At 44.0% G+C, this 13,189-nt stretch overlaps 1 protein-coding gene across 2 annotated transcripts in view; it reads left to right on the top strand.

The window, feature by feature from the left end:
* Positions 1–13,189, top strand: part of rgs11 (regulator of G protein signaling 11) — a 140,478-nt gene that overhangs the window by 34,628 nt on the left and 92,661 nt on the right. For both annotated transcript variants that reach the window (XM_068003190.1, XM_068003189.1), the window contains exon 4: positions 8,167–8,273. In XM_068003190.1, coding sequence (XP_067859291.1) covers positions 8,167–8,273 — 107 coding nt within the window. The remainder of the gene's footprint in view (positions 1–8,166; positions 8,274–13,189) is intronic.

Raw genomic sequence — 13,189 nt, 5'->3', positions numbered from 1 at the left:
TTGGATGAGCTCAAGTTTATGGAGGGTGGAAGATGGGAATCAGGAGAGCATTGGAACCGTCGAGTCTGGAGGTAACAAAAGCGTGGATGAGGGTTTCAACAGCAAATGGGTGGAGACGGGGATATTACGAAGGTGGAAGTAGTTGGTCTTTGTGATGGAAGAGATATGGGGTCGGAAGCACAGTTCGGGGTCAAATAGGATGCCGAGGTCAGGAACAGTCTGGCTCAGTCTGAGACAATGACCAGGGAGATGGAATTGGTGGCAGGGGTCAAAGACAACGGCTTTGGTCATCCCAATGTTTAATTCGAGGAAATTGCGGTTCATCCAGGACTGGATGTCGAACAAGCAGTCTGACGACACAGAAGTGGAGAGGTCTAGATAGATGGAGGAGAAGTAAAGCTTGATGTTGTCAGCTTACATGTGACATCAGGGGGTAAATTTTAACCCCAAGGACGGGTGGGTTGGGGGCGGGTGAGAAGGTAAAAATTGTATAAAAGTAAAACCTGACCCCAACTCACCTCCAACCCGCCCACTTCCGGTTTTAATGGAGGCAGGTCAGGGGCAGACGACCAAGAGGCGGGACAGTCAGTAAAATCTTTTAAGGAGGCTGCAGGCCTTCATTTTAACAGCATTTTTATTTTTAACTCCTGGGAGCCTGGATTCCTGGGCCTTCTGCTTCACGCCACGTAAGAGGAGGCGAGAAGGCCCGGATCAACAGGTAAGTGCCTCTATTGCACTGCTTGTGGGCCAGGAGGAGCAGAAGTGTCATCTCCAGGCCCAACAAGCCTGCCTGCCGCAATCCCACACACGTGATTGGCCGACGCACCCCCCCCTCCCAATGTCTGCCCCCCCACGATGTCCGACCATCCCCCCCCCGATGACTGCCCACCCCCCTGATCTAAAACTTAACTACTGTCATCCACTCCTTGGCTGTTCTCCTGTCCAACTGACAGCCAGTTGGGAAACCCATACATCTGGATCTCCCATCTGGAAATCCCCCCTCCTCGTTCTCTTCCTGGCTCTAATTTAAAATGTACCCCCATGTCTTCGGATGTTGTTGCCGAGGGGCAGCATGTAGATGAGAAATAGGAGGGGGCCAAGTATAGATCCTCAGGGGACTCCAGAGGTAACGGTGCGGGAGCTGGAAGAGAAGCCATTGCAGGAGATTCCCTGGCTACAACTGGATAGATAAGAGTGGAACCAAACGAGGGCAGTCCCACTCAGTAGATAATGATAGTCAGGCATTGGAAGTTCTGCCCATGAGGTGTTTAATTGTTTCTGTGTCATTTTTGCCACTGATATCTCATTGTACAAAATTGCCTCTTTAAACACTGCGTGCACCTGCCTTGTATTAGTGGTTGGAATAAACAATAAAAAAAGGTTTATTGACTTCTTCAAATAAAATATAGCTCACTGAGACCATGGGGGTGAATTTCCGTGGAGTCCTCCTGCTTGTTCACTGTAACTTTGGTGGAAGATCCTCAGAAACCCCAGAAAAATGTCATTTTCTGGGGTTTCCCTGGCTTTTCTGCCAAAGTTACAGGAGACGAGCAGTAGAACTACTGCGGAAATTCACCCCTTATGTTTCCTGTACATTTATCTTTTCACTCTTTGCTTGTCAGTTTAGTCTATTTCTCCTGCCTGCCATTCTTTATCTTGTTCATCTTTTACCATCAATTTTTCTCTTCACGTTGACTCCTTGCTTCAGGTATGCTTCCACAGGGACCTGTATTATTTGTGTGTGATTTGACTGCAAAGGCAGCTTTCAAGCTCAGCTTGAATTTATCTGGAGCAGGAACCCTGATTGATTTTCCCCATCATAACCCAGGGACATCGAGGCCAACTGTATCATCTCTCCTCCTGCCCTGGCTGAAATGCACTAACTCAGCACAGACCAGGGATCAAACCTGAGGTTCAGCTACTCACCAGGGTAAACTAGCTGAGCCACCTTGCAACTCTTACTATCTTTTTAAATTTATGGTTGTTGGCTCTGTCCCTCTTTCCAGCTCTCTCACTTCCTTTTCTCCCTCTGTCACCAATTCTCTGTTAGTAAGACCAAGTATATACTTGTCAGGGGGAGTATTGCAATATATCTCAGAGGATCTCCAGAATAACTGTGGTGTGCTACATAATACTGCAATACTCCAAGGCCTCCCCTTGGAAGATGGTGAGGAACTGCCACAAGCTTTAGCAGGAGGAGGATGTTGCTAATTTGTGAAGCTCCTTTAAGTAATCAGCAATACAAATAACTGATTAGGACTTCCTATGCAATGTCAAATGCTTGTTGTGCTATGACATTGTAATGTTGTTTCACCATATAACTGCTGATTATTAAAATACAGAAAAGAATTGTTCAAGAGGTAAGTAATTATTTTTTTTATATAATGGTGTGTCCCATCATTTGAATTTGTATGTTTCACCACTATGCTGACCCCTCGTGAATCGTAAAGTGTCTCTGAAACATCTATGAGCCAGTCCTAAGCGCATTCCCAGTGGGAAAAAAAAGTATATCGGATGGCTGCAAGCTCCTGGAAAGGGTCTCCTAGAATTTGGATGACCCATTACTGCGCTTCAGATCCAGAATGTCTGGCATTTGTGCATTTGTGTTCCGCCTATAGATTTCCTGTCATCTGCCGTCGCTTTCTCAGAGGCAGGTGATGCCACAGAATAGACAATGATAAAGTTTGTCATCCTAACATCTGAACAGGACTTTTAACAATGATATATCATGAGCACCTCTGGCCTTGTAGCATTTTTGGAATCTTGTTTGAGTCTCTTATTTGCAAAAGCCTTCTTCATTTATAAATCTGCATGCATACTGATGTCAATCTAAGTATTGATTTGTTTCTCTACATGAGCAATTACTCTAATAAATCAAGCTGGCAATGTTTGAATCATTTATGGTATCGCCACAGTGGGTTAATCCTACACTTAAACTAAGAAATAAATCTATCCCATTCTGCTGGACCCCATTTGTCTAGAATATTGCAAACAGTCTGTCATCATTTATGTCTTATTTATGTTGTTGTTTATAACAGGGAGATTATAGAATTTCTGGTTAACTACATATAGTTCACTGTAATAATATAAGCATTGAAGACTGTTTCTGGAGCAGATTCTCCAAGAGTGATTTTTGTTGTTTTTTAGAATTTGCTTTGATTGGATCTGGGATGAAACAGGAATCAACCCAGATCTACTGCTTCCAGAGCCAGCACACACTGCTCAGCCCTGAGGCAAATTCATTGATACACAATGCTTTTCCCCAGACCGTGCACTAATTAGGATTCGAATCGTGGGCCCAGAGGGGCACTCCTGCTCCTTCTGACCGCACAAGGAAATAAAAATAAATTGAAAAGTATCTTTTGGGGCCTTTTCTGCCCCCAGTGTGGTTCTTCGCTGGGTAGGCTTGGTGAGAAGCTTACTGCCATTTCCCGCTCAGGCCTACTAGCTAAAGTTTTGGTCAGGCCCCGACATGGCTTTGGTTGAGTGTCCTTGCTGCTTGCGGTGAAAATCCTGGCAGGTCGGTTCCCAGTGACCCTAGGGTGAGTAACAGACCTAGGAGATTATAAATGCCTACCCACCTGGATTCTGCTGGGCGGATAGGGTTAAAATCACCCCATCAAGCTTACAATGGTCTTATTCAAGTAAGATGAAATTGTGGCCAGCTTTAAACTTGCATTAACATTTTCTTTGAAGAAACTGCCTTCGGGGGTTGGAGAGAAATTTCCCAGAATTCTTTCTTGCCTGATTTGGCCTAGGGCTTTTTTTTTTATCTGTTCTTGCCTCTCTAAGTGTAAATGACTAACAACATTCTGCAACAAATACTGAAGCAGCAAAACTTTTTTTAATTCAGAAAGTCAGAGAATACCAGCCTTTCCCTTAAGATAGAAAACACCTAAACGGCAGCTCAGGAAGCTGTGGCACCAGGTTCCTGTAGGAGCAGTCTACTCTTGATTTGCACCTGGCTCTGCTCGAGGAAATCTGTCTGCAAGGACATAGGACATTCATTTGCTTCTTCTCTTTAATGCAGTCAGGTGCAGCCACCTGAAATGGTATAGAGGAAGTTTTGATGCAGTGTTATCCAGGAGCAGAACAGGGAGCATGGATTAGCACCCATTTTCCTCTACATTGCGCCCATTTTTCAGGTACTATTTGGGAACAGAGCAGAAGAAAATCTAACCTTAGAATAACGTAGGAAGTGTTTCTACCAGCTATATAATTTCCTCAGTGAGTAGGGAAGGAAAAGATGAGTCATTTCATAGTAATTTCTTCTTATGCCTGTTGAACCTTGTGAACTACCATGTTTTGGAGAAACAGTCATCCCCTGAGTTCCAATAATGAACATTGAGCACTGGTTTAATTAATAGCTCTGTTTCTGCTAGGAAATAATCATCCGTTAGTGTCAGACGGGCATGCTTGGTACCTCATAAAAGAACAACATCGCTAGAACTTAGGTGATTTTTATAGCTCATTTACCCAAGATGCTTAATCTAATTTTGGTTTGGTATTATCACAAAGCTCCCCTTAGTGGTTTAAAAATGCCGCACAAAAATTCTTTGCACAACGTGCTTGAACACCTTACAAAGTATATTGTGTGAAATATAGAATCTACTATTTAATTATTTTTCTACAGTTGTTAAACAGCAGAAAACTGAGGCTGCAATTTTAACTTTATGAACTTCAACAATACATTATACATTAGGCAGTTATGAGCAAGAAATATGTTGATATAAGACATGGAAAAATTATAAATGTGTCATTGCTGCCAGTCCATTGCGACCCAGGCACTGGCCCTGGCAAGCAGAATGATATTTGTCGCAATATTTTAAACTGGATCCATAGGATACCTGATTGAAATGTTCCAATGTACTGAAGTGTGGTATAAACAGACATTCAATCTATCTATATTTAACTTTCTACCCCAAAGGGAGTGGAAGTTACTGAGCTAGAATTCATGTTTGTTTTGTCATTATGCACGTTTGAGATTTCTTACCTTAATTGGAAGATGTTTGACTGCAGCAACTAATTCCTTTATGATTCAACAGAAATGATTAATTTTCCACTGCAAACAACTAGTAACTCAATAGTCTTTGTTTTACTTGAAAACTGTATTCTAACTCAAGAAGAAAGTTTCTACATACCAAAAAAGTGTTAGCACTCCTTAGGCACATGAGGAATTGCAATTTACTGACATAATGACGGGCACTAGATTTGGGAGGCTGACAGGCAGATATTTCTTTCCATTGCATACATTTAAACTTGTTTTTGGGAGCACTTAGAATATTGCTTTAAAATATGCATAAAATAAGGGCTTACAGCGGCCTTCTTTTCATGTACGTGTGTGAAAAATAAAGCCTGTTTATATTACTTATACATATTGTCCCTGAATTTGTTCGCCATTTCCAACAACTTCTTTGGCCCTGGATAGTTTGTGCTCACTGAGATCTGCAAATTGGACGGAATCCCGTTTACACCATAATTAAAATGAGACGGAATGCTATAGGAGTGTCCAAAACCTGTGATTAGTAATATTCATGATGACGTAAAACAATCATAGCTATTGCCAGCATCAGCTGATGCTGACCTAAATGCTTTGGTTTGGAGCCTGCAGCATGAGGTAGTTTTAAAAGCTCAATGCTGGAGTTAGAAGAGAAATTTTGGAATTTGCTCTTTTGTTTTGTTACTGGACAGAGCTGGCCTTGCTTCTGGCAGCCTGAGGGCTTGAGGTCACCAGGAAATTCCCCCCCCCCCCCAATCCAAAGTAAGACGTTCTGAGTAACAGTTATGAGATTCCCAATCGGCATTCCCTTATTCTCTATTTTAGGGGGAGTGCTCCACAGGAGTTGCGATCACCACCCACACCACTAGCCCACTCCAATCACCCCTCCCGGGACTTAACTATGGGCTGCTGCCAACGAGGCAGGCAGCCCGACATTGATGTCTCCCATTGGGCGAGCTGCCTGTGGAGGCAGGACCAGCTGATGAGGCCCGAGGATCATTTTCCATCAATCCTTGGGTCTCTTGGTTCTGGTGCGAAAGCGGACCCCAACCAAAATCTACCAAGATTCCTTCAGACGTAGCTCACGACTCTTGTCAGGAACACGGACATAGCTGCAGTGACGCCCAGCACGTTTTCTTGCTCGGGGAGAAGATGTTCTGGCGGGCTTCTGTGGCAAGTTTTGTGCGACCTTCTGCAAAAAAGAAGGGAGTGTGTTAGTAACATCCTTGTGGAGTGTTTAGAGAATGTGCCTATCCCGTAGTGTGTAAGATGTTAGTTGTGGGGAAGTGAGGGTTGCAATAGCAGTGAGAGAAGGAAGTGCAGCATATCCGAGAAGGAGGTGGAGTGTAGTGTGGTGCAGTGATTGTAGGAGAGTGAAGGGAAGCAGGGGAGGGGAGTATTGTGAGCAGTGAGCGTGCAGGTGTGAGGAGAGAATAGTTGAGGTGAGAGGTAAGATTCTTACCTTGACAACTCCAGTGAGGTCACTCTACATTGCCGCCATGTCCTGGGAGCTTATCTCCTTACATTGACCTCCTCAGCCCCCTTCCTACTGACGACAGAGGTGTTGCCTGGATGGCTTTCTGTCCCCTGGGGGAAACACAATCTCCCTGCTCCTGTCCACCGCCTGCACCAGGGCTTCTAACGTGATATCAGAGAATCTGGGGGTCCGATCTTCAGGTCTTGCAGCCATTTCTTTCTCTGACATCTTTCTTGTCTGCAGCCAGAGTGCACCCAATTTCTGCAACCCCCACAAACAAGTGTGTAGCCAATGAATAGCGAGGGTAGCCCTGAGTCATGATAATGAGCTGGCAGCACCAATTTCACGTGGTCCCTGAGGCGATCTTCCCCCATGATGTGTCTTCTCCTGATCTCTAATTCCAGTATTCCCAAATGTTCATAATGAGGATAAATGATTTAGAGCTTTGGGATCGATTTTAACCCTCCCTTTTGGCAGAAACCTGGTTAGGCGGTTGGTCTGTTAAAAACCAGTAGGTTACTTACCCGCTCAGAACTGGATGCTTTTGCACCATTTCCACATTTTAACTTGCGGGGTTCTACAGGGGGATGAGGTGCCTGCCTAAAGCAGGGGGGCCTCATGAATTTATGCAAATCTGGGTCCTATTACATCAACAGTATCCCAACTGCATTTTAACTGGGATCTGAATGGGGAAGCTTTTCCATGAGATTGAAGCAGGTCTGGAGATGTTCTGCAGACAGAAGAGACCCTCCAAGGTAAGTGCAAAACTTCTCTTTGTGGGGCCAGGAGCAGCAGGAGTGCTGTTCCTGGCCCCAGAAGGAAAGTCGTGGACTCCCCTGCCCTAGATTCCCCTCCCCCCTCCCAGCGAGATCCTCCTAAGGCCCCCCTCTCCACCACTTACCTGCAACCTGGTGGGTGGCCAAGGACTGCCTGATCTTGCCCTGCCAGCAGCCTGTCTGCCGTTCTGGGTGGGAAGTGAATTGGTGGCATTTAAATGAGACCCAGTGGTTAAAAGGCCCCAGGCCTGAAACTTAGGCCAGCGAATGTGTTTCTCACACTCCCTATACCCCCACCCAACCGAAACCCAGTCAGAGATAAAATTGACCTCAATATCTTTTTACTTTGAATGGTATTTTCTCATAACTTATACTTCAGGATCACCTCTTAACCATAATTTGGTAGAAGACTTGCTTTTGTTAAATGCTGAGTTGTGTTTTTGTGTTCTGTTATATTCAGAATGTTTTTAGAGTATAATTTTAGAAAAGTGATGTGTACTTGTTTTTCTCAGAAAATAAAAAGTCTTTCTATCCCCAAAAGATGAAATAAAAATTAGTCATAATTAGTTACAATTTATGGAGTGTTCTCTCAAGATAAATGCAGTATTCTTCACAGTCAATTTTTAAGCATCGTATTGAAATGAAATCACAAATATGGAAGTATAATTAAAGCCTAGAAATTACTGTGTGCAGTGTTATTACACAAATCTTCATGCATTCATATCAATTTCTCTGTCCGTTATTTTAACAAATATATTAGTCCATTTAAAATAAACAAGTCCCTGCCTCTGCTTAAGTAATGGGCAGTGGAATTTGATACGATTGGATTGTGTTCGTATGAGTATTATCTAGGCTAACCGTTTGTATCAACAATGAGCTGTAATTAAATGGGAAGTTCTGTTTCTCTACTGCAGAGTCCCTTCACCTTGGTGACCTAATAGTAAAGTATGGTTACATTTACCCACTGAAGGATCCAAAGAATTTAGTTCTCCGGGCAGATGATTCTCCTTATCGATTTCAGGTAAGACCTAGTGAAGCTAACAAAGGTACTAAAAGGGATATTGTGCCGTTATCTTTCCCTGTTGGATAATGGACCTATGCTACTATATGTAGGGATGCTTTTTGTTTCTTACAAATAAAAGCCTTTACTGTACAGTGACAGGCTGCTAGTTTAAGAATTGCAGCTTTACTCTGTCATAATGTAAAAGAATGAGTTTCAACATAATCAACAGATGTAAACATTTGTTAAACTAAATAGTGTTCAGTAAAATGCTTAAAAATGTAATTCTTTTTAATATTCAGGAATGTGCAGATATTACTTCTCAGTTGGATATCGTTCTTTTATATCTAAATAAAAGAGACAACAGAATGAACATTTAAACTTATGGGCCTAGATTGTACATTTGAGTTACGTCGACTCCTTAACGTAACCTGAGTGGGAAATGCAATTGTAGTTGATCAGCCAGCTCCCTGTTGGAAGTGATAGGGGATATACAGTACATGTGCCCATTAAACGGGCATATTATAATAATATGCAAATAACACATATACATCACTTGTGTCCCATATTGCCTTTTAAAATTTCAATGCCCCAAAAGCCTATGAGCGATTGATTGCTTAGGGTTAGGCATGTTCAAAAAAGTGCTAACAATTTGCACTGGCAACATTGAGGCTGCCGGCAACATTACACTGTGCCAGGCCTCCAAGGCTGGCTAGAACCAATCTCCACTCCCTTTCTGGGTAGACACTATGGCAAAGACCAGGGAGCTCACTAAAATTATGTAAATGACCCTGGGTCCAGAATATTGACTGAGGTCAGGAGCGCACCTTTGTGATGGGCCAAAGATGCTTTCCAATTCCTCAAAACAAATTATCTAGGCTAAAGTGCATTGGCCACAGCCAAGACTTATGGTCTGTGCATAATCATAACATTCTTTCCGGTGACCTTATTCCCTAAGTTTCCTTCCCTCTGTATTTTTTTTATCTCAAATGAATGCATCCCAAAACTTATATCCAATGATTAAGTCATACCAGTCTGCATTATTAAAGTATACACAATCCCAAGCTTCTGTTATTTTTGCCACAAAATCATTTTAAGTTCGGAGCTGACCCTGGTGGCAAAAGCACCCACCAGAAATAGGCGGGTGCCTCATTAAATGCAAATTAGGACCCTGATCCAATTTTAACTGGGCGGGTCAGAAGTCCTGCTCAGCAACAAATCCGCTAAATAAAACCTTGCAGGATTAGCTTTACAAACTGACTGATATGACTGGATGCTGAATTTAAAGGGGCATTCACCTGCCAACACGCAGGTCATTATAATTTGTGTGCTGTTATGATTAGTGGATTTCCAAAGCAGTTCTGAGCTCAGAGGTTGCTTCCTTCTGATTGTCTTTCTTATGCTGATTAAGCATCCACAGCTTATCATGCATGCTGTTTTTGCTTCATTCCTTTGAATGGAGAAACAGTTGGAGGAAGTGGAGCAGCAGCAGCAAAAGCCTCAATAACCAAAATGAGCAGAAGGTGGACCTGTTAGAACATTGCAAGTGAGCTGCTAGCAGGCCATACCCAGCCCACAGGATCTATAGCCCAAGACTTAGTTGGGTATTTCTGAGGAACAGTGCAGGAGGAGGCTATGCTTCACCAGGCACCCAGATGCTGATCTATGCAGCATACCATTGGCATATTGAAGCAAAGGTTCAGATGAAATGATAGCTCTGGGGGCTCCCTACGTTACAGCCCAGGCAAAGTGGGCCACATCATTGTAGTTTGCTGCATTCTGCACAACCTGCAAAGGGGATTGGACTTGGAGGAGGCACAGAAACCTGAAGAGGCATCATCAGACGAGGAAGAATTGGATGAAGGTGAGGGAGAACCACAAGAAGGAGGAGCAGCACAACGCATTGATGCGTGATTGGATAGGGAGTAGTTGACAGAGCAGCGCTTATGGTGATCTGCTCAATCCCTTTACCTGAAAAGTGACAAAAGGCCCCTCTACACCACATCAAGTTACATCGAAACTACAGCACAGAAACAGGCCATTCGGCTGAACTGGTCTATGCCGGCATTTATGCTCCACCCGAGCCTCCCTCCCTCCCTTCCTCATCTAACTCTATCAGGATACCCTTCTATTCCTTTCTCTCCCGTGTGCTTATCTAGCTTCCCCCTAAATTTTATATTTATGACCTCTGGTTTTGGACTAACCTACAAGTGGAAACATTTTCTCTACATCTACCCTGTCAAACCCTTTCATTATCTTGAAGACCTCTATCAGGTCACCCCTCAGCCTCTTTTCTAGAGAAAAGAGCCACAGTCTGTTCAGCCTTTCCTGATAATGATATCCTCTCAGTTCTGGTATCATCCTTGTGAATCTTTTTTGCACCTTTTCCAATGCCTCTATATGCGTTCTATAATATGGAGACCAGAACTGTGCACAGTACTCCATGTGGTCTAACCAAGGTTTGATAAAAGATAGTCACTAATAAATCCAATAGGGAATTCAGGAGCAACTTCTTTACCCAAAGAGTGGTAAGAATGTGGAACGTGCTACCACAAGGAGTAGTTGAGGCAAATAGCATAGATGCATTTAAGGGGAAACTAGATAAGCTCATGAGGGAGAAAGGAATAAAAGGGTATCTTGATCGGGTTAGATGAAGTAGGAAGGAGGTTCATGTGGAGCATAAACGCCGGCATAGACCAGTTGGGTTGAATGGCCTGTTTCTGTGCTGTTGACTTGATGTAACTCAATGTAGAAACATTGAAACTATTCATCCAACCTCTATATTAATGATAATCTGACAGTGCAGACTAGCAAACTGCAATGAAAATAAATGATAGACCAAAGACCCAAATGTGAGAAAGGTGATTACAATATTGTGTTTAGAATTATAGTCGTGAATTCTTTTGTTGCCCAAGTAATTAACCCATACTGTTTTTCTTAAAAGAAGGTTTACTAACTCTGCTACTCCTACAAGGTGCTCCACAGTGACTTCAGCAGAGCTGGTGCAAGGCTACTGTTGCTCATGCAGGGACCCTTGAAATGCTTGTGGCCAGTGACTCCTGGGTGCTTGAGCCTATGAGGACCTTGCTGCAGACTACAGCATTTAGTCTGGCCCAGCTGGCTTTCTGGACCACGGTTGATATTGGTTGAGGGGGTGGAGTCAGAATCAGATGTACTGACATCCTAAGAGAGGGAAGTTCATGATGATGCACCACAGCCACTCCCATGGGGCTGAGACTCATTACTTCCACTGATTTGCAGGAAGCAGACTACAGAAGCTGACAACCCCTATCCATTTGGTCCACCAATCTCTCCAAAGTGGAACCCAAGGTCTGCATGGCAGCCGTTTGAGCTTCCCCCAAAACTCCAAAGGCCGTGAACATTGACTCCTGTTGTGCGGATCCAGCTGCAGCATTCCTGGAGGTGGCCACACTCTCCAAGGTAGATGACAGAGTACTGATGCCACGGAAGATGACACCATACAGACTGGAAGCGGATTCCTCCATACTTTCAGCCATGGTGCAGAAATTCCATGTCAGGCCTTCCAGTACCTGGTATAGCTGCTTTTGTGAGGCAAGCACTTTTCTTCACATTGCTGGGCCCCTGAAATCAGCATCTCTGCTTCCCTCAGCAGAACTAAGAGAGGACCTCGCCCTCTGCAAGCTGTCTCTTGGGGTGTCCCTGCCAAGGGACACCCCAAGAGACAGCTTGCAGAGGGCGAGGTCCTCTGCAAGCTGTCCACCACATACCAACCCCTCTAACTCACTCTCTAACTCCGTCAGGATACCAATCTCTGTGCTGGTGCTTGGGAGTGATGCAGCGCTTTGGTGCCTCCTCAGAAGGATTCTCCTCATTTGAGGTGTCGTCTTCTGTGGGATGCGGCTGCTGAGAAGAAAGAGAACAGGGACAGGTGTTAGGATGGCACTGAGAGGCTGGACAGTAGCAGATGACAGGAATCACAATTCAGCCTGATTGCATGTTTTCTGATGTTCATGAAGGGTACAAGTAATAGTCAGAGGCCCTGTTCAGATAAGCCTCCGGGCTCAAAATGTCCTGCTCTCACAGCTCGCGCGGTACCACTGATTTACAGCATTTGCTGCTCCAGCTCAGAGAGGATCATGATGTTAGCTGATCCTCCTTACTCCTCTCCCTTGTATTGTGTACCATTTTGTCCTGCCGAAAAGGAAGGCGAGAGTTTGTAAAAGCTGCTACAAAGGAGAGTGCAGATATGTGGGACTTCTGCTTGTTGGGCACATGCTGAGAGGGGGAAGAAGCAAGATGTAAGCAGGATAGTGAGGTGTGGAATGGAAAGCAACTGTCTGGAGTGTAAAGTGAGGAAGGAGCCATGAAAGAAGTTGGTGATTGTGCAAAGGGCAGCAAGTGGGAAGAGAATGTTGCTGGTGGCTGCTGTAAAGGGAGCAAGGAAGAGGTGAGTGTGTGTTTGGAATCAGAATGAGAGGTGGTATAGTGTGCTATTGTGATGGAGGAGAGGGAATTATTGAGATTGCTGGGGGAGGCAGAGAAAGGAATGTTGCCATGTGTTATTGATAGATAACACATGAAAGCATCCTGGTCCTATGGTTGATGTTCCTTGTGTTGACAATCTCTTTCCATGCCTGATGCACATCATGTTTAGGGATCCTCCTTCCGCTGATTTGGAAAAAGAACTTTCCTCCTCGCCCTCACCTCTTATATGAGGATCTCCAGGGAGGATTCAGAAAATTTTGGGGCTTGCCTGTGACTCACACTGTCTGCAGCAAATGAAATCTGCCTCTGCTACCCACCCACCTAGAGTTAAAAATCAGGGCCCAAGCTTTGTTTGATGCGTATATACATTTACCTATAATTCGCTGTCTTTATAACATAGAAACCTAATAGTTTGTCAGTTTGATAGTCTCACTATTTAGAATTTTTCATTTGTGAGGTTTTTTGTTTTC

Source organism: Heptranchias perlo, chromosome 22, assembly GCF_035084215.1.
Source record: "Heptranchias perlo isolate sHepPer1 chromosome 22, sHepPer1.hap1, whole genome shotgun sequence".
In the NCBI taxonomy this organism is placed as follows: Eukaryota; Metazoa; Chordata; class Chondrichthyes; order Hexanchiformes; family Hexanchidae; genus Heptranchias; species Heptranchias perlo.
The sequence above is the reverse complement of the archived record's forward strand: the minus strand, read 5'-3'. Positions and strand labels throughout refer to the sequence as shown.